General features: G+C 32.9%; 1 protein-coding gene and 1 long non-coding RNA gene across 4 annotated transcripts in view; both read right to left on the bottom strand.

Annotated features, from left to right (window-relative positions):
* LOC142528132 (uncharacterized) overlaps window positions 1–23,651 on the bottom strand; it is a 55,639-nt gene extending 31,988 nt beyond the window's left edge. Inside the window, exons 1-2 of the long non-coding RNA XR_012815618.1 lie at window positions 23,327–23,651; window positions 22,803–22,913 (exon numbers count right to left, since the gene is read on the bottom strand). This is a non-coding gene — a long non-coding RNA (uncharacterized LOC142528132). The remainder of the gene's footprint in view (window positions 1–22,802; window positions 22,914–23,326) is intronic.
* On the bottom strand, window positions 317–22,313 carry LOC142528131 (uncharacterized). 3 transcript variants are annotated; one of them, XM_075633217.1, is made up of 12 exons: window positions 22,283–22,313; window positions 14,589–16,859; window positions 14,316–14,493; window positions 13,847–13,908; window positions 13,542–13,571; window positions 7,028–7,069; window positions 2,639–2,680; window positions 2,254–2,295; window positions 1,251–1,372; window positions 804–1,163; window positions 659–728; window positions 317–571 (listed from the first exon to the last, which is right to left on the bottom strand). In XM_075633217.1, the coding sequence occupies exons 3-12, from the start codon at window positions 14,350–14,352 to the stop codon at window positions 542–544; spliced, it is 837 nt and encodes a 278-aa protein (XP_075489332.1). In that variant the 5' UTR covers window positions 14,353–14,493; window positions 14,589–16,859; window positions 22,283–22,313; the 3' UTR covers window positions 317–541. The 3 variants fall into 3 exon arrangements, with proteins under 3 accessions (XP_075489332.1, XP_075489333.1, XP_075489331.1); XM_075633218.1 differs by lacking the exons at window positions 2,639–2,680; window positions 22,283–22,313 and adding an exon at window positions 3,024–3,065 and having other exon boundaries at window positions 14,589–17,096; XM_075633216.1 differs by lacking the exon at window positions 22,283–22,313 and having other exon boundaries at window positions 14,589–17,096.
* Window positions 23,652–27,700: the final 4,049 nt, after the last annotated feature.

Raw genomic sequence — 27,700 nt, 5'->3', positions numbered from 1 at the left:
TTATGTTGGCCGAAGACCTAAGTTGAGAATTCAATATTACCTAACTATTTGAAACAATCATGCCAAGATTCTAAACTCTAAACAGGGGCTCCCACACGTAGATGCTGGATGCAAATGGTACTGTTATCTGCATCCAGCTCGTCCCATAACGGTAGAAAATTCGTATAACTTCTATTTTTTATCTAATTCAATCGGGTTCAGTTGGAAAGCTAGCCAACTTAATGAACCACAATTCATCTTTTATGAGCGATTTCGGTTCTTTTACTTTTCAAAACTTATCTTGTAAACCAGTTGTTGTAAGGTGACACACTTAAAAGAAAAAAATTTGTCACTAATTTAGTATAACTTCGAATCAATCCTAATAAGTGTCATCAAAAAGATATCTTGAAGATCTAAAATTTCATGTTGACACTATACCCAAATTACTGAAAATGACATACTTCTCTCGTTCTAACTCCAAATTAAATCAAGTTACTACAATGCCATTTACAAGGTAACTCAATGCCATGAAAGTTTCATTCAAACCTAAGAGGTTCATTCTCTAAATCCCCTGCTCCTGCAACTTTCTTTCCTGAGTAAACACAAAAAAGAACAATATGCTAATTCTCAGGCTTCTTGCTTTATTTGGAAATAAACAAAACAATTATAAGTAACATACCAGCTCTTCTTTTTGCGATTTTAGTTCCTCGAGCTCTCCCAGCATATTCTTAAGTGGAATGAGATTTTCTCTATAAATAAAAAAAACAAATTGAACATGCGATATAATTTATTTTACGTGAAAATATAAATAACTATTGACTTACTCATGTTCCCCAACAGCAACAAAATAAGGTCCAACATCATTCACTTTAAAAGAATATCCTGGGGCTAGTCGCTGCATAACTGGTTCAATTACTTTATAAGAAGGACGGAGAAACTCATCAATAGTAGGTACAGTTTTTCCGAACAACTCTTGCAATTTTTTCATCATCGTCTTGTCCAAGGAAGATTCAAGGTGTAATGGATTTTGTTCCAGCGGAACATGCGATGAGAGTAGGTTCAATAGAACCGTCACACTAGAAAAAGTAAAGAGACCGCTATCCATAATCCGGAGTTTTTCTTTTTCAGCTTTGATCTTGAGCTCCTTCCGCGCGATATTCTTCTTAATTTCATCCATATTTCCTCTAATAGAAAAATAATATTATACAGAAATAAAAAGTTGAAAACTATAAAGCAGTAGAATCAATCCAAATTCCAGAAATGAATTTTACCGCAAACCAGAAGATCCATCTCTTCGCTGTTGCCCCAAACCAGAAGATCCAGCTCTTTGTCGTTGCCCCAATCCAGAAGATCCAACTCTTTGTTGTTGCCCTTCATAATTTGGTATGTTTTCCTACAAAAATAAAAAACAAAAAAATACGATAAAATACATAAAGAACTAAAAATCATCTCTCCAACAAGAAAGGAATATACAAGCAAGAAAGTTACTGCATTTGTATTTGAGGGAAGACTTATAAAACTTTGAAGATTCAATATACGTTGAATTCGGTCATATCAGCGAAAAAATTCCAAAATATATTCGTCAGCCAAAACAGTTGAAGAGAGAAAAGCTCAACATGTTCTAAATGAGTACCAAAAAATAAAAAGATATGATAAGATTTAGAGAGAGGAAAAAAACAACTTGATAAACAAACCTGAGGCTGTTCATGTTGGTTATTTGGAATGTGTTCCTACTAAAATAAAAAAGGATATGATAAAGTCAACAAAAACCAATAAATCATGCTCGATATTCATTCAGGCTAGACGATTGCTAGGCTATATAAATAACTGGAAAAGAAGACCAGATCCTGCAGATCCCAGTCTTAGCAAATGGAACTCTGAAAATTCTCTCATAATGTCGTGGTTGGTTGATTCCATGCAACCAAATCTTGCACTTTGATATCTACTCCTCGATACAGCACAAATATTTGGGATGCAGCTGCCCAAACTTACTCAGTCTGGATGAGTTGCGGAAAAAGGTTTAAGAGACCAAGCAAGGAGTAATGACCATTGGTAAGTATTTTTCTGAACTTAGTGGATTGTGGCAAGAGCTTGACTATTACAAGGACTTTCAAGCTTCATTTATTACAAGAACTTCGAGTAACAGTAATTAGCTGTCCATTAAAATAAATATCGGCCAGATGTTGAGATCAACATGAATGCAAATTATTACACTCCATTTATTCGTAATATTTAGAGGGAAAAAAAACTGATCATAAAGATATCAAAACAAACCTGCCCACCAACTTGTTCCCCTTCATGAGTTGCAATATTTTCCTACGAAAATAAAAAACAAAAAAAATACGATAAAATACATAAAGACCTAAAAATCATCTCTCCAACAAGAAATGAATATACAAGCAAGAAAGTTACTGCATTTGTATTAGAGGGAAGACTTATAAAACTTTGAAGATGCCATATAACGTTGAATTCGGTCATATCAGCGAAAAAATTCCAAAAATATATTCGTCAGCCAAAACAGTTGAAGAGAGAAAAGCTCAACATGTTCTAAATGAGTACCAAAAAATAAAAAAAGATATGATAAGATTTAGAGAGAAGAAAAAAACTTAATAAACAAACATGAGGCTGTTCATGTTGGTTATTTGGAATTAAAACAAACCTGCCCACCAACTTGTTCCCCTTCATGAGTTGCAATGTTTTCCTACGAAAATAAAAAACAAAAAAAATACGATAAAATACATAAAGACCTAAAAATCATCTCTCCAACAAGAAATGAATATACAAGCAAGAAAGTTACTGCATTTGTATTAGAGGGAAGACTTATAAAACTTTGAAGAAGCAATATAACGTTGAATTCGGTCATATCAGCGAAAAAATTCCAAAAATATATTCGTCAGCCAAAACAGTTGAAGAGAGAAAAGCTCAACATGTTTTAAATGAGTACAAAAAAATAAAAAAAGATATGATAAGATTTAGAGAGAAGAAAAAAACTTAATAAACAAACATGAGGCTGTTCATGTTGGTTATTTGGAATCAAAACAAACCTGCCCACCAACTTGTTCCCCTTCATGAGTTGCAATGTTTTCCTACGAAAATAAAAAACAAAAAAAATACGATAAAATACATAAAGACCTAAAAATCATCTCTCCAACAAGAAATGAATATACAAGCAAGAAAGTTACTGCATTTGTATTAGAGGAAAGACTTGTAAAACTTTGAAGATGCAATATAACGTTGAATTCGGTCATATCAGCGAAAAAATTCCAAAAATATATTCGTCAGCCAAAACAGTTGAAGAGAGAAAAGCTCAACATGTTCTAAATGAGTACCAAAAAATAAAAAAAGATATGATAAGATTTAGAGAGAAGAAAAAAACTTAATAGACAAACATGAGGCTGTTCATGTTGGTTATTTGGAATCAAAACAAACCTGCCCACCAACTTGTTCCCCTTCATGAGTTGCAATGTTTTCCTACGAAAATAAAAAACAAAAAAAATACGATAAAATACATAAAGACCTAAAAATCATCTCTCCAACAAGAAATGAATATACAAGCAAGAAAGTTACTGCATTTGTATTAGAGGGAAGACTTGTAAAACTTTGAAGATGCCATATAACGTTGAATTCGGTCATATCAGCGAAAAAATTCCAAAAATATATTCGTCAGCCAAAACAGTTGAAGAGAGAAAAGCTCAACATGTTCTAAATGAGTACCAAAAAATAAAAAAAGATATGATAAGATTTAGAGAGAAGAAAAAAACTTAATAAACAAACATGAGGCTGTTCATGTTGGTTATTTGGAATCAAAACAAATCTGCCCACCAACTTGTTCCCCTTCATGAGTTGCAATGTTTTCCTACGAAAATAAAAAACAAAAAAATACGATAAAATACATAAAGACCTAAAAATCATCTCTCCAACAAGAAATGAATATACAAGCAAGAAAGTTACTGCATTTGTATTAGAGGGAAGACTTATAAAACTTTGAAGATGCAATATAACGTTGAATTCGGTCATATCAGCGAAAAAATTCCAAAAATATATTCGTCAGCCAAAACAGTTGAAGAGAGAAAAGCTCAACATGTTCTAAATGAGTACCAAAAAATATAAAAAGATATGATAAGATTTAGAGAGAAGAAAAAAACTTAATAAACAAACATGAGGCTGTTCATGTTGGTTATTTGGAATCAAAACAAACCTGCCCACCAACTTGTTCCCCTTCATGAGTTGCAATGTTTTCCTACGAAAATAAAAAACAAAAAAAATACGATAAAATACATAAAGACCTAAAAATCATCTCTCCAACAAGAAATGAATATACAAGCAAGAAAGTTACTGCATTTGTATTAGAGGGAAGACTTGTAAAACTTTGAAGATGCCATATAACGTTGAATTCGGTCATATCAGCGAAAAATTCCAAAAATATATTCGTCAGCCAAAACAGTTGAAGAGAGAAAAGCTCAACATGTTCTAAATGAGTACCAAAAAATAAAAAAAGATATGATAAGATTTAGAGAGAAGAAAAAAACTTAATAAACAAACATGAGGCTGTTCATGTTGGTTATTTGGAATCAAAACAAACCTGCCCACCAACTTGTTCCCCTTCATGAGTTTCAATGTTTTCCTACGAAAATAAAAAAACAAAAAAAATACGATAAAATACATAAAGACCTAAAAATCATCTCTCCAACAAGAAATGAATGTACAAGCAAGAAAGTTACTGCATTTGTATTAGAGGGAAGACTTATAAAACTTTGAAGATGCAATATAACGTTGAATTCGGTCATATCAACGAAAAAATTCCAAAAATATATTCGTCAGCCAAAACAGTTGAAGAGAGAAAAGCTCAACATGTTCTAAATGAGTACCAAAAAATAAAAAAAGATATGATAAGATTTAGAGAGAAGAAAAAAACTTAATAAACAAACATGAGGCTGTTCATTTTGGTTATTTGGAATCAAAACAAACCTGCCCACCAACTTGTTCCCCTTCATGAGTTGCAATGTTTTCCTACGAAAATAAAAAACAAAAAAATACGATAAAATACATAAAGACCTAAAAATCATCTCTCCAACAAGAAATGAAGATACAAGCAAGAAAGTTACTGCATTTGTATTAGAGGGAAGACTTATAAAACTTTGAAGATGCCATATAACGTTGAATTCGGTCATATCAGCGAAAAAATTCCAAAAATATATTCGTCAGCCAAAACAGTTGAAGAGAGAAAAGCTCAACATGTTCTAAATGAGTACCAAATAATAAAAAAAGATATGATAAGATATAGAGAGAAGAAAAAAACTTAATAAACAAACATGAGGCTGTTCATGTTGGTTATTTGGAATCAAAACAAACCTGCCCACCAACTTGTTCCCCTTCATGAGTTGCAATGTTTTCCTACGAAAATAAAAAACAAAAAAAATACGATAAAATACATAAAGACCTAAAAATCATCTCTCCAACAAGAAATGAATATACAAGCAAGAAAGTTACTGCATTTGTATTAGAGGGAAGACTTATAAAACTTTGAAGATGCCATATAACGTTGAATTCGGTCATATCAGCGAAAAAATTCCAAAAATATATTCGTCAGCCAAAACAGTTGAAGAGAGAAAAGCTCAACATGTTCTAAATGAGTACCAAAAAATAAAAAAAGATATGATAAGATTTAGAGAGAAGAAAAAAACTTAATAAACAAACATGAGGCTGTTCATGTTGGTTATTTGGAATCAAAACAAACCTGCCCACCAACTTGTTCCCCTTCATGAGTTTCAATGTTTTCCTACGAAAATAAAAAAACAAAAAAAATACGATAAAATACATAAAGACCTAAAACTCATCTCTCCAACAAGAAATGAATATACAAGCAAGAAAGTTACTGCATTTGTATTAGAGGGAAGACTTACAAAACTTTGAAGATGCAATATAACGTTGAATTCGGTCATATCAGCGAAAAAATTCCAAAAATATATTCGTCAGCCAAAACAGTTGAAGAGAGAAAAGCTCGACATGTTCTAAATGAGTACCAAAAAATAAAAAAAGATATGATAAGATTTAGAGAGAAGAAAAAAACTTAATAAACAAACATGAGGCTGTTCATGTTGGTTATTTGGAATGTGTTCCTACTAAAATAAAAAAGGATATGATAAAGTCAACAAAAACCAATAAATCATGCTCGATATTCATTCAGGCTAGACGATTGCTAGGCTATATAAATAACTGGAAAAGAAGACCAGATCCTGCAGATCCCAGTCTTAGCAAATGGAACTCTGAAAATTCTCTCATAATGTCGTGGTTGGTTGATTCCATGCAACCAAATCTTGCACTTTGATATCTACTCCTCGATACAGCACAAATATTTGGGATGCAGCTGCCCAAACTTACTCAGTCTGGATGAGTTGCGGAAAAAGGTTTAAGAGACCAAGCAAGGAGTAATGACCATTGGTAAGTATTTTTCTGAACTTAGTGGATTGTGGCAAGAGCTTGACTATTACAAGGACTTTCAAGCTTCATTTATTACAAGAACTTCGAGTAACAGTAATTAGCTGTCCATTAAAATAAATATCGGCCAGATGTTGAGATCAACATGAATGCAAATTATTACACTCCATTTATTCGTAATATTTGGAGGGAAAAAAAACTGATCATAAAGATATCAAAACAAACATGCCCACCAACTTGTTCCCCTTCATGAGTTTCAATGTTTTCCTACGAAAATAAAAAACAAAAAAAATACGATAAAATACATAAAGACCTAAAAATCATCTCTCCAACAAGAAATGAATATACAAGCAAGAAAGTTACTGCATTTGTATTAGAGGGAAGACTTATAAAACTTTGAAGATGCAATATAACGTTGAATTCGGTCATATCAGCGAAAAAATTCCAAAAATATATTCGTCAGCCAAAACAGTTGAAGAGAGAAAAGCTCAACATGTTCTAAATGAGTACCAAAAAATAAAAAAAGATATGATAAGATTTAGAAAGAAGAAAAAAACTTAATAAACAAACATGAGGCTGTTCATGTTGGTTATTTGGAATCAAAACAAACCTGCCCACCAACTTGTTCCCCTTCATGAGCTGCAATGTTTTCCTACGAAAATAAAAAAACAAAAAAAATACGATAAAATACATAAAGACGTAAAAATCATCTCTCCAACAAGAAATGAATATACAAGCAAGAAAGTTACTGCATTTGTATTAGAGGGAAGACTTATAAAACTTTGAAGATGCAATATAACGTTGAATTCGGTCATATCAGCGAAAAAATTCCAAAAATATATTCGTCAGCCAAAACAGTTGAAGAGAGAAAAGCTCAACATGTTCTAAATGAGTACCAAAAAATAAAAAAAGGTATGATAAGATTTAGAGAAAGGAAAAAAACAACTCGATAAACAAACATGAGGCTGTTCATGTTGGTTATTTGGAATGTGTTCCTACAAAAATAAAAAAGGGTATGATAAAGTCAACAAAAACCAATAAATCATCCTCGATATTCATTCAGGCTAGACGATTGCTAGGCTATATGAATAACTGGAAAAGAAGACCAGATCCTGCAGATCCCAGTCTTAGCAAATGGAACTCTGAAAATTCTCTGATAATATCGGTTGATTGATTCCATGCAACCAAATCTTGCACTTTGATATCTACTCCTCGATACAGCACAAATATTTGGCATGCAGCTGCCCAAACTTACTCAGTCTGGATGAGTTGCGGAAAAAGGTTTAAGAGACCAAGCAAGGAGTAATGACCATTGGTCAGTATTTTTCTGAACTTAGTGGATTGTGGCAAGAGCTTGACTATTACAAGGACTTTCAAGCTTCATTTATTACAAGAACTTAGTGTAATTGTAATTAGCTGTCCATTAAAATAAATATCGGCCAGATGTTGAGATCAACATGAATGCAAATTATTACACTCCATTTACTCGTAATATTGAGGGGAAAAAAACTGATCATAAAGATATCAAAACAAACATGCCCACCAACTTGTTCCCCTTCATGAGTTGCAATGTTTTCCTACGAAAATAAAAAAACAAAAAAAATACGATAAAATACATAAAGACGTAAAAATCATCTCTCCAACAAGAAATGAATATACAAGCAAGAAAGTTACTGCATTTGTATTAGAGGGAAGACTTATAAAACTTTGAAGATGCAATATAACGTTGACTTCGGTCATATCAGCGAAAAATTCCAAAAATATATTCGTCAGCCAAAACAGTTGAAGAGAGAAAAGCTCAACATGTTCTAAATGAGTACCAAAAAATAAAAAAAGATAGGATAAGATTTAGAGAGAGGAAAAAACAACTTGATAAACAAACATGAGGCCGTTCATGTTGGTTATTTGGAATGTGTTCCTACAAAAATAAAAAAAGATATGATAAAGTCAACAAAAACCAATAAATCATGCTCGATATTCATTCAGGCTAGACGATTGCTAGGCTATATGAATAACTGGAAAAGAAGACCAGATCCTACAGATCCCAGTCTTAGCAAATGGAACTCCGAAAATTCTCTGATAATGTCGTGGTTGGTTGATTCCATTCAACCAAATCTTGCACTTTGATATCTACTGCTCAATACAGCACAAATATTTGGGCAGCCAGGATAAGTTGCGGAAAAAGGTTCATGAGACCAAGCAAGATGAAATAACCATTGGTCAGTATTTTTCTGAAATTAGTGGATTGTGGCATGAGCTTGACTATTACAAGGACTTTCAAGCTTCATGTGAGACTGATGTAACAAAATTAGAGAAATTAAACGAAAAGGAATGTGTATATGATTTTCTAACAGGGCTGAATGATGCATTCGATGAGATTAGAACTCAAGTTCTCGGACGGGATTCTTTTCCCTCTTTACCACAAGCATATAGCTATGTGCACAGCAGGATGAGATCAGGCATAGTGCTATGATGCTTATTATACCCACAGAGAGATCAAGTATGTTGGCTAACTCATACTCTGTCACTGCGAAACACAATGCAACTGGAAATACAGGTAGAGGAAATGAACAAGACGCGAGATCATGTGAATACTGTGTAAGACCAAGGCACACTAAAGACACATGTTGGAGACTCCATGGTCGTCATGAACAAAACGCGAGATCATGCGAATACTTTGTGAGACCACGGCACACTAAAGACACGTGTTGGAGACTCCATGGTCGTCCTAAACGTGGTTGTGGTGGTAAAAGATATGCAGGTGCATACCTCAAGCTTATATTTCCGAAACTTCTCATACAGGGAAACCAGGGGAACAAAATTCTTCCAGGGGGGACTGTCCAAGGAGGAACCGCAAACTCTCAGGCTTCTTCTAGCAAGATTTGAATCTCGTTCCATCACAGCTAGTACTTCCACTCCTCCCTCTCATCTTGCACACTCGGGTATCTCGCGTCCATCAGCTCATACTGTCCAAAATAAACATAATATTCCTGATGATTCGTGGATTTTTTTTATTATGGAGCCTCCGATCATATGACTAGTGCTCGAAACAAATTTCTAACTTATTTCTCTTGTTCAAGCAATGATAAAGTCCGTGTGGTTGACGTGTATTTATCTCCTATTGTCGGAAAAGGTTCTATTAACTATACTTTTTCGAATAATTTGCCTCTAGCCTTACACACACATTCCCCGGTTTTCACATAAACCTACCGTCCGTCAGTGCTCTTACAAGAGATTTGAATCATAAAGTTGAATTTTTTCCTTCTCATTGTGTTACACAAGAGCTGGGCACGGGGAAAATGTTTGGCTATGGTGGAGTGCATGATGGCATATACAGATTGGTTGAGAGACCCATTTCTAAGGAACAAGTCTTATTAAGTAATTCACACTCATAGATGCCAAGATATCCGTCGACAAGAACAATTTAAAAAAGAGAATTCAACATGCTCTAAATTAGTGCAAAAAAAAAACTGTAATCGTAATTAGCTATCCATTAAAATAAATATCGACCACATGTTGAGATCAACATGATGCAAATTATTACACTCCATTTATTCACAAGAGTTAAGAGGCAAAAAAAAACTTGATCATTAAGATATTGAAGTCAAAACAAATCTGCAGATGATGATGTTCCCTTGCATCATTTAAAATGTTTTCCTATGAAAATAAGAAACAAAAAATACGACAAAATACATAAAGACCTAAAAATCATCTCTCCAACAAAGTAAGATAACATATTACATGAGAGGGCCACAAACTAAGCAAACATATATCAAACAAGAAAAAATATATAATATGATAGCACTACACAATTGAGTAAAAATATATCAAATAAAGAAAAATTCAGTCAAATCAAGGAAAAAATACCAAGTACGTTTATCAACCAAAACAATCTAAAATAGAAAATATCAACATGCTCTAAATGAGCGCCAAAGAAACTGTAACCATAATTAGGTGTCCATTTAAATAAAATATCAGTCATATTTTGAGATAGACATGAACATAGTTGTCAAGGGCTCAAGGCGCAAGGCGCACCGAGGCGCACAAGGGCTTTGGAGCCTGAGGCGCAAGGCGTAAGGCGAGGCGCGCGCCTTACCGAAGCAAGGCGCACATTTTTAATTTTTAAAAAAATATATATTTATCTTAGAATAATATATTAAAATATGAAATAATTAAGTCACAATGTCACACAAAACGACAAATTAAGTCACGTTGTTGGCTTCTATAATTCTGTTGCAGTCTTCACACTTCTGCTCTCGTCGCCTTCTGTTATTTAATTTGTGAACTGGGCTGCTAGGGTTTGGGGTTGGGTTGGGCCTTTTACATTTTAAGTTACTATTAAAAAAAAGCAGAGAAGTTGTATTTTCAAAATGCACTTCTCTGTTACTGAATTTTTTTTTAAAACAAAAAGCAATCTCAGGCGCCAAAGAAAATCAACATGCTCTAAATGAGCGCCAAAGAAACTGTAACCATAATTAGGTGTCTGTTTAAATAAAATATCAGCCATATTTTGAGATAGACATGAACGCAAATTATGAAATTCGGATGCACTTTTAAACATCTTTAACTTACACAAGATCAACCAAATTGTAATGCCCGGAAATTTAATCCTAGTAATCGGTAATTGTTGATTTATAATTGATATGATTATGAAAGGATTAATCGGGACACGAAATAAGATTAAATATGAAGGGTGCAATCTTTGGACAGAACTAGTGGCGCCCGACCGGTAAGAAATGACCGCCCGAACGCCAAAGTTCAGTAGAATCACATCTTGGACAGAAGATGTGGCGCCCGGGCGGTAGTCTATGACCGCCCGAGCGCCAGTGCGTGACTAGCCGAGTACTTGGACAGAGTGTTCGGCGCCCGAGCGGTAGTTTTTGACCGCTCGAGCGCCGCCTAAATTGTATGAAAATGAGCCACGTTTCTTTACATGCAAGATTGGATATATATATACATAACTTAGTCCATTTGAACGAAAATCACAACAGAGGAAACGAGAAAAGGGTTTCTGTGAAAGAGTGAAAAATCCTTACGCCTTTTGTGAAAAATCCGTCCGTCTGATTTGTAATCCGACTTCAGTACTGTAATCCTATCGACGTAGGCTACAACTGGACGTAAGTTTTGCTACGTTTTGACATGCTTTGAAATTATGCTATTGTCAGAATTGAATAGGATTCATATATGATATTCTTGATATGTTAGACATCGTAGAATCGAAGTCAGATTAGGAAACGGACTGATTATGGATTTTTTATGAATTTTGAAGGTATATTGATTTATACCAGACAGATTTGAATTGTGATTGGATTACGGATTTTATTGGATATAGGTTATGGATTGTAACTGTGATTTGAGGATATTGTTTTGACGGGGATATTGAAATTGTACCGTTATGCCGTTGATTTTGAATTAAATCAAGATTGATCAAATTGTTATTGATTTGAAAGGTATATTGACATGAGATTATTGATATTGTCATTGCCAGACAGACTGTGAATTCAGGACTTCGACTGAGCCAGAAACCGACGAAAGAAAGGTATAAGTCAATGTGGTATTGGGAGATCGACTTGAGTCGGTTTAGACTTGAGTTTCCCTAAATCACATACTTTACTTTATTGCATTGATATTTGCATTGATATTTGCATTGATTTGATTATGTACTCGTTCTCTTGAATTATAGATAACAGGTAGTAGATGAGTAATCTTGTGACAGAAGTTCCTGATAGTGGTGGGATCGCCACGGGAACATTGCACGATGTCACAAGATAGTATAGAAATCTTGGGACGGAAGTGCCTGATAGTGGCGGGATCGCCACGGGCACATTGCACGATGTCTCAAGATAAGGATATTAGCGATAGAGCTACAGTCCATGACGGTTAGGTCAGGACACCGGATGTTTGGTTATATCGAGTAAATAGAATCGGAATTTTTCTATTACGGAATTCGATATAAGAACACCATATTTGGTTATATCGAGTAATAGGATCAGGGTTCCTTCTATTACAGAATTCGATATAGGAATACCACATTTGGAAACCGGGATCCCTAGACTAGGATTGAGTCTAGTCTGAATTGTGGAATTACGAGCATTGTCGACAGTCTATGATTGTTCATATTTCAGATTTTGATACATATATTTGTTACCTGATTACATGCTGTATATGTGTTTATATGATTGCATGTTTCGTTGATTTATACTGGGATTATATTCTCACCGGAATTATCCGGCTGTTGTCTTGTTTGTATGTGTACATGACAACAGGTGGGACAGGATCAGGGTCCAGGAGATGAGGAGAGATCGTGATAGAGTGGAGACTTCGGACTTTGATGTATATAGGGTGTGACACTTGATATATAGATGTTGTACCTTAGTTTTACTGGTTTGTAGACGGTACAGGACATGTACTTTATTTTATACTGATATGTATATGAGTTTGATTTCACTACGTTCCGCATTTTAAAAAAAAAATTAGACCTTGTTTTTAATTGATTAATTAGTCCCAATTATGATTAAGAACTTGATTAGCGTCCGGGTCCCCACACAAATTAACTCATTGCAAGAGGAAAACTTGAAATACAATCTTTTGTTATTTTGTTGTGAAGAGTGAACACATCATTAACGATATATTGTACATGAAATAATTTACGATTGTTCCAACATAGAAAAAAACACAAATTGGAAAAAAAAACAAACGATGTCATAATAAATTTTATGATTCAGTTCGAACAAAAGGAATAATTTTTTTTCCTGAAATTGAACATAACATGCATGTCCACGGAGAGATGAGTTTCATAAATCACTCATTAATAATCATATTTGAAATAAAGAGAATCTAATTTCTTGTACATGAAATAGCTGGAGAAAACAACAAAAGCTTGGTACAATATGTCAGACAACTCTATCAAGCAAACGCATTTTAAAAACTTCTTTAATTTAGACATGCTGAGCAGATTAAGTGGCACAAGTTTCATACATACAAATACAATAACAAATACTAAAATTAATTATTACATTTTACGACAATTATACTCGATATTCAGACTTCATTATTAATGGAATTTGATATGTTTGCTAAGCAGAACAAATAGAACACACGACATAGTTCAGTTTAATTGTTACCTCAAACAAGTGATCAATTGCGGGATCCTCCTGTTTCAGAAAGAATGGAAACAGAAAACTATTCAAAACAGTAACAACACATATCATTTAAAGTTCTAAAATAATAATCAACATTAGAGATAAGGCGGAGACAATTATGTCCAATACTTTAAAACTTCGTTAACTCATACAAGATCAACCAGGTTAATTCGTTGCAAGATGAAAACTTGAAATAGAATCTTTTGTTATTTTTTCCAATTTCGTATTCACAAATGAGCCAAACAAATTGTACATAAAGATTTTAAATCAAGGTTCCAAGAAGTTACCTCATTTAGAAGGTTTACAATTGAAACTTTAAATCTCATTCTGTTACGAAATGGCTGTAACCCTGCATGTATGCAGATGAAAAAATTATTAAACATGTAAACACTGTCAAATATAAATCAACTTAAACATCACATATGCACTACACATCAAAGGGTGGAGAGATTAAAGCCGGGAAGTGAAAAAGCGGAAGTGACTGGTATCTGTGTCAAGACAGCTACAAAGGAGGTGTTAATAAATAAGGCTCAAGTATGTGATATTTTCCATTAAGATGCAATGTAAATTACAGTAAGTACGATAGCATGTTTCTATCTGTTGATCTATCAAGAAACAATCATATCGCACGCACACAACACACATAGGTCTTTATTTCCACTAAACACCAGGAAGTTTGGGCAGAATGTAATTTACATTGCATATTAATGGAAAATATCACATACGTACAAATAAAAGAAATTAATATGTAATTACCTATTCGTTCTTGGTGTTCTAGACACCGTAACACCATATTAATTTTCTTGCAAAATGTCCTCTGGTAGCGGAGTTTCCAGCTCCTTGTTTTAACATTGAAAGTGTGGAGGCGCCGCTGTAATTTCGCCGTGCGTCTTCTTCCTAACCGCACTGGTACTTCGTCGTCGAGTAAAAAAATCTGTAAATATAGTTCAATAATATAGTTCAATAAATAGAGTTGTTAATTTAAATAAATAGATAAATAAACAAACAAATAAGTTTTGCAAGACATACTCAAATCTGCTCCAGCTTCCATTGATCCTGCGGATGTTGATTTAGAAGGAAATAGCACAAATTAGAAAGGCTGCCCTAGAAAGAACACAAAAGCATATGGTTTAAGAGGAAAAGTGAGAAATGGTGAAAGGTTGTACGTGGCCACTTTCAATCTCACACGCATTAAACAGTTACAACGAAGTTACAATGTGGGCTCCACTCCTTTATGTAACCTCCTTTTTTTTCTTTGAAACATATGTAACCTCCTTTTAATCACCAAATATATCTCAATTTTCAAATAATTATAAACACTAGCCACCGAGGCACACATGAATGAATTGAGTTAATAAATTAAACATTCATGAAATTTTAACAGCATGACACCGAAACATTTTGTACTTGAATCATGAAAGACAATGAATTTCAAAGCTTAAATAAATCCGCCAAACTCAATTTGTTAACTTACATGATATAAGTTTTGATCATAAAAAATAATATTCTTTTGCAACCGCAATATCATCCCACTTGAAATAAAGATAAACTTCAACGTAAAAGAAATAAACAAGTAGTCAAATGATTTTCCAAAAATTATAATAATATTATCGAATTAAAATTTATTGAATATAAAAACCTCAAATTTGTCTCCTAAATTCAGTTAATAAATTGAACAAAAACAATTAAAACTGTATTTATTTTTAGGCATTGTATGCATAAGTTAAACTCTCTCTGTTCTAGCGTAATAATAAAATATTCATTTTATCGAATCATTCCCAAGTGGCAAGTACAACATAAATATGCAAAAGAAATAGAACAATCTATTAAAGCGTGGTACAAAAAATTGACATGACATGACATACCAATAAACCAAGAGTTGTGGGCAATGATACATCCAAGGAATGGAAATATAAATCAAAAAAATTTAAAAAACACGTATCCGGGCAGTACCTAGGCAGTATGATTCAAGTACAAAATGGAGTAATACACCAAGATAGCTCGTCTCCACGATCCTCACATCATGATTTTATCAATGAGATACATCCACAATAATATCATAAATTCATTCAAATACCTTAACAATATCAAACTTTTGCCTAATTGCTTAGTCTATAACATATCATAAAATTTCAGTTTACATGCCTTGAGAATGTTTCCTATAACTTGACCAAAACTCACCAAATTTTCATTCTTCTAATTTTGTTGAAAAGCAAACAAATTCTATCACATTTAAGTTGATCAACGCTTAGTGAAATTATTTGATTAACAATGCCGAAAACAACCCATACCAACACACACATGCAAAGCAAAGCAGAAGCATTTTCCTCTTCGACACATATTGGTAGGAAGTTGATAACATTCTCATGCTTGATCAAAATCGAGTTATTCCAATTGGAAGTGCAAGACATCTCAAAGTCCAACTCATCATCACAAAGTTATGCCAAATAAAATCATATAACTGGCCTAAATTTGTTCGCAAGAACATACTTGTAATCTTGTATGCCCTATTTATATGAGAATGCATATTATCTGGGAAATTGGGTAAATATCATTCATCACTAAACCAAATTACGTGATTTCGGTGTCATTTCGATTTTGAAGATAAGACAATTCTCTACATCTTTCATTGGAATCATATTTCCAATTTTCCAGAGTACAATGCTCATAATTTTAAAAAACAGTAAGAAATTTGCTCTACTGCAAGCTAGTTTCTGATGTAGGATTAGTTTCAGTAATATGAGCATATCTCTTTCAATTTTAACCAAATGATGTTAAAAATTGGCATCAAACCGAAGCAACACAGAGCAGTAGAAGCTTTCTTCAGACCATAACTTCAAATTCCATAAGTAAAAGTTGCAGTAACATGAAAAAGACCCAATATGCTCTGTTCCTACTGCTACCGAGTAGGACTACATGTTTCAGCATAAATTCAAACCATATGCACAAATAAGCTTAGTTTCGAAACATAAATCCAACATTTACCCATATATCTTCAATAATTTCAGTTTTAAGGCCGATAAGACCACTTAAATCGATCAAAATTAAATTATTTCGTTGATTAATTCCGTCAATCATGAAGTAATGCTCCTGGTATTTTTAATTACAGCATTTGGCAGTGTAATTTTATATTCTTTTCATAGAATAATCAACAAACACCAAACATTATATTCTAACTAATATTCAATTGTTGCAACTATTTTTAAAATTCGAGGCTACATAAAACCTGAACACTGAGGAAGGAAGAATTTCATAAGTGAACCTGTTTCAACTGACGTTCTTCGTAATGTTGCACTAAATCTGCAACTCACAATAGAAAAAACACAATCAATAACATTTCAACCAATCATCTAGAAATTTAGTGCAATAAATTACAGAGCACGTAGTATCCGAAGGATCGCAAAGGAGGTTGATTAAAAGTATGTAAATTGTAATTATTTACAGCAAAGTAAATATCCAGAGGATCGCAGAGGAGGTTGATTAAAAGTATGTAAATTGATCATTTTATAGCAAAATATGAAATTTAAAAAGTAATCAAGCCAGACACTACAAAAAAAACACGGGATTAGCGACGGTCAAACCGTCGCTAAAACCGTGAGGCGACGGTTATAGCGACGGTTTAGTCGTCCGTAACCGAACGTGGCGTCGCCTTCACATAGCGACAGTATTTCAATAACCGTGACCAAATAGCGATGGGTTGAGCTAAGAACACCGTCGCTACGGTTATAACAAGTCCGTCGCTTAATATAGCGACTGTTTTACATACACCGTTGGTTAATATAGCGACGGTTTTCCAAACACCGTCGCTAAATGTGGCAACTGTTTTACATACACCGTTGCTTAATATAGCGACGGGTTTTAAACACCGTCGCTATAGTAAGCAACTGATTTACAAAAATCGTCGCTATATGAAGCGAAGATATTTAAATAAACAGTAGCTTAACCTTCGAGCCACGGTTTTTCATATCTTATCACAAATAACTCATTCATAATTTACAAAATTAATAATTTCCTATGTTACAATTCATAAATAAAATACTATGCTGTAATTCGTAAATAAAGTACTACAAAAAAATTAAATATTACAATTTCTGTAAAAAAAAAAACGATTTAAAAACCTTACTTGAGCGAAGATTGTGCCGAAGAAATTTCGCGCGAAGAAAATGTTCGTGAACCTCGGTATAAATAGAATGATAGCGACGGGTTTACCCTAAACCGTCGCCATTAGCTACGTTTTCGATATTAAGCGTCGCCAATAGCGACTGTTTTAGACAAACCGCCGCCGATCTGGATCGGCGACGGTTTTGGTCGCAACTGTCGCTATTAGCAACTGTTTCTTATGCACTGTCGCTATTATAGCGACAGTTGTAAAAGTACCGTCGCTCTGTAGCGACAGTTGTAAAATTACCGTCGCTCTGGTAGTGACGGGTTTGTATTCATAGCGACGGTGCATAGGAACTCTCGGTATCATAGCGACGGTTTTCTATACACAGTCGCTATATTAGCGACAGTTTATGTAGATTTGTCGCTACGATAGCCACGGTTTGTACTGCAACCGTCGCTAATCTATAAATACAATAATTAATTAATGTTTATGGCGACGGATGTAAATTTAACGTCGCCAAAGGCGACGGTAAATAAAACCGTTGCAAAAAATGGCAACAGAATAAAAATCGGTCAAAACTAAGATTCTTACTTAAAACACTTTAATTTTAAATAATTATTATTATATGGTCTAGGTGGTCCTTGAAAATTTTCGAAAGTTACAATTATATCCCTCTTAAAATGAATTTCGTTTTCGAAATTTAACTAACAGAATACATCCAGATAAATTTCGACGTTCAAAACTGAATTTTTACTAACTTTGAAATCGTGTCAGTTGACTCTATCATGCTTTCACTGCATACTCTAATAATAAATTAAAATCTTAGGGCACTTGGAAAAGACAATATGTTCAATCCCCGATGAAACTCAATCACAGCTAAAGCCCATCAAACGCTTGTTAAATTCATTAAAAATAAAAATTAAAAAAAATAAAAATTAAAACTCTTGTTAAATTCACAATGTTGTTACTTAGCCATCAAAAGCTAATTTACACCCCTTGTTCACTCATGTGAAAATGGTATAACTTTCTCTTGTGTTATAATATCATTGTTTTCTCGTGATTTTATTTATCAAAAAAGAAATCATAATTTTACTCCTCTTTTGTAAAATTGTAACGTAAAACTAAACACTTAAATGAAACTTCCGAGCCTAAGCTAATGCCCAAAAAACCATACATTAACTAAAATCTTAACACGGTAGGGTAGTAAAACTTTAATAGACCTTCCAACATAATTATTAATCTCATACATATTAAGTTGGATTAGGGGCGCAAACGAATCGAATCGGTTTTGTTAGCTTTTTGAGTCAGCTCGATAATATTTTATTCATATTCGAACTTATCGAACTCGAGCCGAATCTGAACATATTCGAACTTTTTTCGAGCTGAACTCGAGCCAAAATTATTTTGTTAGATAGTTCATGAGCCGCTCGCAAGCGTTACATTTTATTAATATAATGATATAATAAATATATTTCGAACATTTGAGCTTTCGAACAAAGTTGTCGAACCTTAACAATAGTTAGAATAGTTCACGAATATATTCGAAAATATTTTGAGTTGAACTCGAACTTCATTTCTAGCCGAGCTCGAACCAAAATATTTGAAATTTTCGAGTTTTGAATCGATCTTGAACTCTAATATACTTAATTTGATCTGAACTCAAGCCTAAAATGTTTTACTATTATTTAGCTCGATTCGGTTCGTTTGCTCCCCTAGTTGGATCTTATATTCAATTTTTATATGTTGGCATAATAAAAATTGATTACATAACTTAAATCTTTTTTTCATATGCTAGACTGTTCAAGTAAATTTATTATTATTTCCCCAAACAATTGTTCATTTTAAGTCGCAAGCTTAAAAGGTAACTCAACTCTTACAGTATCCAAATATAAAATGCTTTCAAGTCTTAGTTCTAAGATGATACCAATCCAAGAAACTCGATAAGCAACCATAGATTCAACACCTACTAATGCTCAATTCTAACCCCTTCAATAAATACAAGTACTAACCTTTCAGGAAAAAAAAAAGAATATGAGTACTAATACACACTATTTAATATCTCATAATGTACAAGTCATTATTCCTTCTACATGAAACTGCCGCATCTTACAACTTCATCCCTCGAAGTCACACAAATAAAATATTTTAATAAGTCGATATAATTTTAATGCACATGCATTCGATTCAAAATATACAATAAAAGTCTCCTAATTATTTCAATCATAATTATGTTATGTTGGCCTAAGACCTAAGTTGAGAATTCAATATTACTTAACTATTTGAAACAGTCATGCCAAGATTCTAAACTCTAAACAGAGGCTCCCACACGTAAATGCTGGATGCAAATGGTACTGTTAGCTGCATCCAGCTCGTCCCATAACGGTAGAAAAATTCATATAAATTCTATTTTTTATCTAATTCATTCGGGTTCAGTTGGAAAGCTAGCCAACTTAATGAACCACATTTCATCTTTTATGAGCGATTTTGGTTTTTTACTTTTCAAAACTTATCTTGTAAACCATTTGTTGCAAGATGACACACTTAAAAGAAGAAACTTCGTCACTAATTTAGTATAACTTCTACTTTTCAAAACTTATCTTGTAACCAGTTGTTGTAAGATGACACACTTGAAAGAAGAAACTTCGTCACTAATTTAGTATAACTTCGAATCAATCCTAATAAGTGTCATCTCAAAGATATCTTGAAGATCTAAAATTTCATGTTGACACTATACCCAAATTACTGAAAATGACGTACTTATCTCGTTCTAACTCCAAATCAAGTTACTACAACGCCATTTACAAGGTAACTTAATGCCATGAAAGTTTCATTCAAACCTAAGAGGTTGCACCCATAATTCTAACAACACAACAAAAATTCAACTACCCAAACCAGATTTAATTCTTGCACCAGTTTCTGAAATTTTAGCATGCATCTTTAAATTCTTCCCCATTAACACAAAACCAGCACCAAAATGAAGCTAAAAATGGCACTACAACAGACACCAAACTCAACTGAGGAATATAAATCGCATGAACATCAAGTTTCTCCAACATAAAATTTGCTTTGATTTGTGCATTTGATTAGGCATTTTTCATGCATTCTTCTATTAACATAAATCCCAAAGTGGCATTCTCCAATTCCTACTCCATTGAGATTGAAGCAGTTAACGCCAATTCACCGTGGATCAAAATGAGTTTAAAAGGAATAGGAATAACGACGAGATGGTAAAACAAAAAGATTAAGGATGCGCTGGTAATTTCAACTATTAATCCACATTACTATAGTTTCTTGATTTGTTTAACCCACCTCCAACCGAGGGTTCTAATCATAAACATAAAACCAAGGATTGAAAAAAAAATGCAATGGATATAGTAATCGTGAATACCAAACACAGCCAGTCTGTGTGATAATTTAAATTTTGTTTATAAAAAAACAAAGCATAAAGTAGAAAATCACACGATGTGATAAATGGTATCTTTCTAAATCCAGGTTTCAAAAATAAAATATTTCATTTTATCTAAATATTTCTAAATTCATCAGCAAGGAATGAAGTATAACCAAAAGTCCCCCGAAAGACCAAATAACCAAGTCCGTTAGAAGCTCATTACGCCGGGAAATATGTAAGGCGAATAACAAACAAGAAATTGGTAGTTAAAATCCTCATTGCAACCAAATAAGACTCTTAACATGAGCTTTAATATTGTACGGTTCCTTACTGGGATCCAACTCGAACAAAGTAACCTCTTTTCTCTTGACATTGTAAGCCATACATGTACTCTGATGACAAATTGGAGCACCGAAAACCAATAGCTCCCTATGTACTAACCAACCATAGGGAACTAAATTACTCTGCGAACCAAAAAAGTCCTTGTGTCTGGAAACCTGAATTCCCAAATCAAAGCTAAACGACTTGTTCCACACTCCAGTTTCCAGATTCATTTCCCAAACCTCCCACAAAAAATCACTGGCCTTACAAACATAGGTAAGGTTATTTTCCATAGGTAAAAATTTTCCGTACATCAACCCTTCTGGAGGATGAGAAAACTGGTGAATGGTTTCAGTCTCCATATTCAAAGTCAAAACAACAGCTTTATCAATCCAGTGCACAAAGGCTCCAGTAGTCAATGGGAGAGACCCGAGAGCTTTTCTAGTTGTGAGAGACAAGTGTTGGATATCAATATGCCTCCAAACTGGATCAACTCCAATAGTTAGCACTGCACATTGTATATTCGCACTAAAGACACGATCATAAGACGTCACCACTTTATACTCCATGGAAGGCACAACAAATGCAAAACCACAAAAATCTGCAAAGTATAATGGCCTGAAAAATGGAGGAAGAGAGAGACGCTGCTTTGTCACGGGATTAACAACAATGAGAATATGCAGGTTACCGACGTCAGTGGTCAACACCAAACCATTGCAGCTACTAGTTACTAGATCAACAAACCCAAAATCAAACTTAGATATCTCGAGACAACCTTGTCGCATTTCCACAAAAGTTTTTCTAAGAGAAACACAACCCTGGATTAACAGCCCACTATTTGAATCCCGAAGGTGATCGTAAATAAAATTTTGGGAACGGATCACGAGGTTCCAGTCTCGGCAAACATACCTCGCAGCATCATGTAAAACTTGAGATGGAAATTCATAGTTTCAATCCTCCATGCTATGGAATTCAAGAAAAGCTGATCAACCTGTCCAGAAAGCCTGTTCTGCTAAACATAAAGCCCAACGAGGTTTATTATGCTCGCAAGAGATGAAGGAAGCTCACCACTGAGCTCATTATAACTCAAATCTAAATGAGTCAGCCCTTTCAAGTTCCCAAAACTTGTTGGTACTGGACCAGATAAATTATTACTAGTCAAGTTCAGCTTTACCAAACTGCTCAAACGCCCCAACCTTTCAGGGATGGTGCCAGAAAGCTGATTATTTCCCAGATACAAGCCGTGAAGGAGGAATCCGAGTTGCATCCTAAAATAAGGAAGATCGGTAGGCTCGACCGGAAAGGCGGTGAAGGATGTTTACGAGAAGGCCACGTTGCTTACAAAGAAAGAGCTTTGATCACTCTTTCTAAGTCCCTCTCGATACCGTAAAATCAAATCTATAGTAAGGAAAACACCAAGTAAAAGAACTTTGGAAAATATTTCTTGAGGAAGATACTTTCTCCTTTGTCTCTTCTTTGCACACCTCTTGCAACAATGGTAAATGCAAGAGGTGATGGATATACTGTTGAAACCAGTCACCTGCACAGTAACACAAAAGAAGTGAAGAACCACAACGGGATACATAAAACGATCCTCATTTGCTACTGAAATCTATTCAAAATGTAATGGCCAGTGTCATGCGAAAAAAGAATCACAAAGCCTCAACATATTGTACAAATAATTGGAGGAAAATTGCTAAGCAAAACAAAAACAAACACAAAAAAATCTACTGTTTGTCACTAAAACTAGACGTGCAAACACGACACCCAGAAACAGACCATATTTTTTCGATAATAAAAAATTGGCACAAAAGACTCAAAATTTGGCAAGATTAAAAAAAAAAATCCCATAAGTAGAGTAACAGTAACATATTTTAAAACACAGAAGAAAAGAGTAGCCGATGGTTCTTCTTTTTTGAGATAATAGATGGATGAATGAATATTCACTGTTACCTCAGTCTTGAGTTTCCGTAAGTTATTTCCATCAGCAGACAAGTGATTCGACTGGGGATTCTGTTTCTGCGCCATGAATGGTGATGAAGGGCTCGATGACGATGCCGTGGATTGGTGTCGATTGCCAATGAAAATAATAGCCTCCTTTATTTGGACTTCTAAAATCAATAAATATAAATGGACGTACCAAACATCCCTATGCCCATTGCCGTGAATGAGTGATGTAACTCCTCACAGCGCCGCCGCCGCATGCCCATAGAAATAGGTTAAAACTAATATTCTTACTTAAAACACTTTAATTTTAAATATCAAATAATTGCTCCAAAGGTGAAATCGCTCACCTTAGGCTTCCCTCACCCCCGGCTCGACAGGAATGTGAGAGGAAATAAATCATGGTGACTCAGCCAACCAACAGCCGCTAGACCTTATTAAATATCAAATAATTATTATGTGGTCTAGTGGAGTAGTGGTCCTTAAAATTTTACGAAAGTTACAATTCTATCCCGAATTTGGTTCTCGAAATTTAACTAAACTAACAGAAATAATCCAGATATATTTGACCCGTTCAAAACTGAATTTTTACTCTTTGGAATCGTGTTTGTTGGCTCTATCATGCTTTTAATGCGTACTCTAATAATAAAGAATAGATTTCTTATAAAACTATCTCATGAATTTTTATCAGTGAGACGAGTCAACACTAGCGATATTTACAATAAAAATTAATACTATTAACATAAAAAGTAATATTTTTTTCATTCACAACCCAAATAAAAGATCTGTTTCACAAAATACGACCCGTTAGACCGTTTCATACAAGTTTTTGCCAATAATAAATTAAAATCTTAGGGCATTTGGAAAAGACAATATGTTCAATCAACGAAAAAACTCAATCACAGCTAAAGCCCATCAAACCCTTGTTAAATTCACAATGTTGTTACTTGGCCATCAAAAGCTAATTTACACCTTGTTCACTCATGTGAAAATGGTACAACTTTCTCTTATGCTATAATATCATTGTTTTCTAGTGATTTTATTTATCAAAAAGGAAATCATAATTTTACCCCTCTTTTGTAAAATCCTAATGTAAAACTAAACACTTAAATGAAATCTCAGAGCATAAGCTAATGCCCAAAAAACCATACATTAACTAAAATCTTAACATGGTAGGGTGGTAAAACTTTAATAGACCTTCCAAGATAATTATTAATCTCATATTCTACGTATTAAGTTGGATCAGGAGTGCAAACGAATCGAGCCGGTTTGTTAGCTTTTTGAGTCATCTCGATAATAATTTATCCGTATTCAAATTTATCGAAGTCGAGCCGAATCCGAACATATTCAAACTTTTTTCGAGCTGAACTCGAGCCAAAATTATTTTGTTAGATAATTCACGAGCCACTCGCAAAATTGTTCGATTCGTTTTCTCCCCTAGGTTGGATCTTATATTCAATTTTTATATTGGCATAATAAAAATTGATTACATGACTTGATCTTTTTTTTTCGTATGCTAGACTGTTCAAGTAAATTTATTATTATTTCCCCAAACAATTGTTCATTTTAAGTCGCAAGCTTAAAAGGTAACTCATCTCTTACAGTATCCAAATATAAAATGCTTTGAAGTCTTAATTCTAAGATGATACCAATCCAAGAAACTCGATAAGCAACCATAGATTCAACACCCCTACTGTTGCTCAATTCTAACCCATTCAATACTTCAAGGCTCCGTTTGGTACGTGTGATAGGATAAGTAAATAATTAATAATTAGAGTGATTAAAAAATGAGATATATGGATTAATAGTATGGTGGGATAAATAACATGGTGTTTGGTATGATTTTAAAATGATGGATTAATTTTGTAAATTTTATTGTAATGACCAAAATGCCCCAAATGCTAATTAAATATATATTCTTAAAATAATTGGATAGATAATTAAATATTTATAATTATAATTTACATTTATTAAAATTAATTTAAATCATTAAAAAAATAAATTATAATTGAAAAAATATTTATTTTCATAAAAAATTAATTAATAAGATTACAAATTTATAAAAATTTAATTTAAGATAGATTTGCATTACAATTTATTTTCTTTAAAATGATTAAAATAATTAAAATATATGAAATTAATTTATAAAAAAATATAATAAAAATTTAAATATTATATTAATTATTAAATTTTCACTAATTTTAATTTTCATATTATATTGAAGAAAACAATTCAAGGGTATATGGTCAATATACAATCTTATCATGATCACTATTCAAAAATTATTAATTATCACACCCTTGGAGGAGTGATATTTAATCACACAAATAACATTAATAGTGTGTGCTTTCAATCATAATCAATGACCTATATATTAATAAAAAAACGAACCAAGCGCGAGATAAGGGAATGATTATTAAATAATCATTCCCTTATCATGACTACCAAACGAGTACGAGTACTAATACGCACTATTTAATATCTCATAACTGTAAAAGTCTATTTTTTTTATCTAATTCAATCGGTCTCAGTTGGAAAAGCTAGCCAACTTAATGAACCACAATTCATCTTTTAAACTCGAGTGATTTCGGTTCTTTTACTTTTCCAAACTCGCGTTCTTGAATCGAATAAAAAAAGTAACTAACAAGATATACTATGTTATCATTATACTGAGTTGAAGTATTAACATAGTAGCTCTAATTAGAAATTGTAACATTTATTCAGTAAATTTTCATTATTATAAATAATAATTCTAATCCACTTTTTAAATTACCGGAGATCCTTATTTTTCCTTATAGATCCCAATCAAATTCATTCATTATTCCTATTCAAATCTAATTTAAATATAATAAGTACTGCAGCTTATCGCCACATATTTAGCTATTAATGAAGGTGATTTTATAATTATGTATGTCATACGATGGCATGGAAACAATTTGAATAATATTTATTTGGAGAAATTGAAGTATTTTATCACTTGCCTTGCATTATGTATGAGAATTTTATTATATTGAAATATCATGATATTTAGTTGGATGCACATAATTTAAGAAAGTGGAAGTCTCTATAAGACAAGATGGCTGATTAATGGCTCTCCCGTAACCAAATTTAATTCTAATTGTTGTCGTCCCATATATAAATTTAAGTACTAACTATTTTAAATATTGTACAAAAGATAAAATTTTGATTATAAATTTAAAATAATTATATTAAAATAATCACCTGCTACACATGTTTGTATTCAAATTTTATATATTAGTACCAGATCTGAAATAGTTGATATTGAAACATCACATATTAGTATCATACTTTAAATTTTTTGTAGCGATTTTCATCTGAAAAATATATGTCTCATTAATATCAATACTAGTTATACAGGTTTAAGTACTCAAAAATCATATATTAGTATCAGTTCTAAAATATTTTGTACTCGAATATCATATTTTATATCGATTTTCATCCAAAAAATATGTATCATTAATATTAATATTTGTTATATATGTTCGAGTACTCGAAAATCATATATTAATATCTGAGCGTAAACATTATGTACTCGAATATCATTTAATATTATCAGATTTTCAAAGTTTGGTAGCGATTTTCATTCGAGAAAACAATTAGAGGCTCATGGAGTGAAAAAACATTTTTGATGTGATTAAGAAACTGCAGAATTTTTTATTATCATTATTGGATTTTGATCTAATTTAATTCAAAATTTAGCTAAAATGAAATATTGTCTAAATATGTATACAATTTTCAAATTTTAATTTAATATATGTCTATATAATAATTTTGAAATGAATTACCTTCTGCATTAAATGCAATTTTAGAAAGGAAAGCATTTTTAAAAACTTCGACCGTCACCTGTTAATAACTTAAAGAGAAAGGTTGGGAGCCAATAACTCGTTGCCACCTAATTATATTCTTTTACAAAACCAAAAATAAAATTGTAATTAGGGAAAATATAAATGAAATACATATAAGTGGAGGCTATAATTATTTAAAATTAACACTTTATCATCTTATTGTACAAAACTCATACAAATAACTAAAATTTTAACAACAATTTTGAAGTCTCGGAATTAATTATGGTTAATTGTAGTCTCATGTTTGTCAAAATTGCATCTCTTCTACCTAAGAAAAAATCGATATCTAACTCAAATAGAGGAGGATATGGACAAATTTTTTTCTCAGATTAAATAAATGGGTACGAAGATTTTCGGGTATATATATATATACATATATACACATATAATATGTATTTATTTGTGTTTAAAATTATTAATTCTAATTTGTTTTGTTGAATGATGGTTATCGGATTGAATGAATAAAATTATTAGTATATAGTTAATGTTATTTTTGTAGGATAATGATTATGGAATA

The sequence above is a fragment of the Primulina tabacum genome, chromosome 15, assembly GCF_025594145.1.
Source record: "Primulina tabacum isolate GXHZ01 chromosome 15, ASM2559414v2, whole genome shotgun sequence".
In the NCBI taxonomy this organism is placed as follows: domain Eukaryota; kingdom Viridiplantae; phylum Streptophyta; class Magnoliopsida; order Lamiales; family Gesneriaceae; genus Primulina; species Primulina tabacum.
Note: the sequence above shows the minus strand (reverse complement) of the source record. Positions and strands in the feature narration are given on the sequence as shown.

What these genes read in the sequence shown, in the direction of transcription:
- LOC142528131 (XM_075633217.1), bottom strand. Translation starts at nt 14,352, where the DNA reads ATGGTGTTACGGTGTCTAGAACACCAAGAACGAATAG. An exon ending in GGGAACAAGTTGGTGGGCAG is followed by an intron (nt 2,296 to 2,638) that starts GTTTGTTTTAAT and finishes TTATTTTCGTAG; the next exon opens with GAAAATATTGCAACTCATGA. An exon ending in GATGGATCTTCTGGTTTGCG is followed by an intron (nt 1,164 to 1,250) that starts GTAAAATTCATT and finishes TTTTTCTATTAG; the next exon opens with AGGAAATATGGATGAAATTA.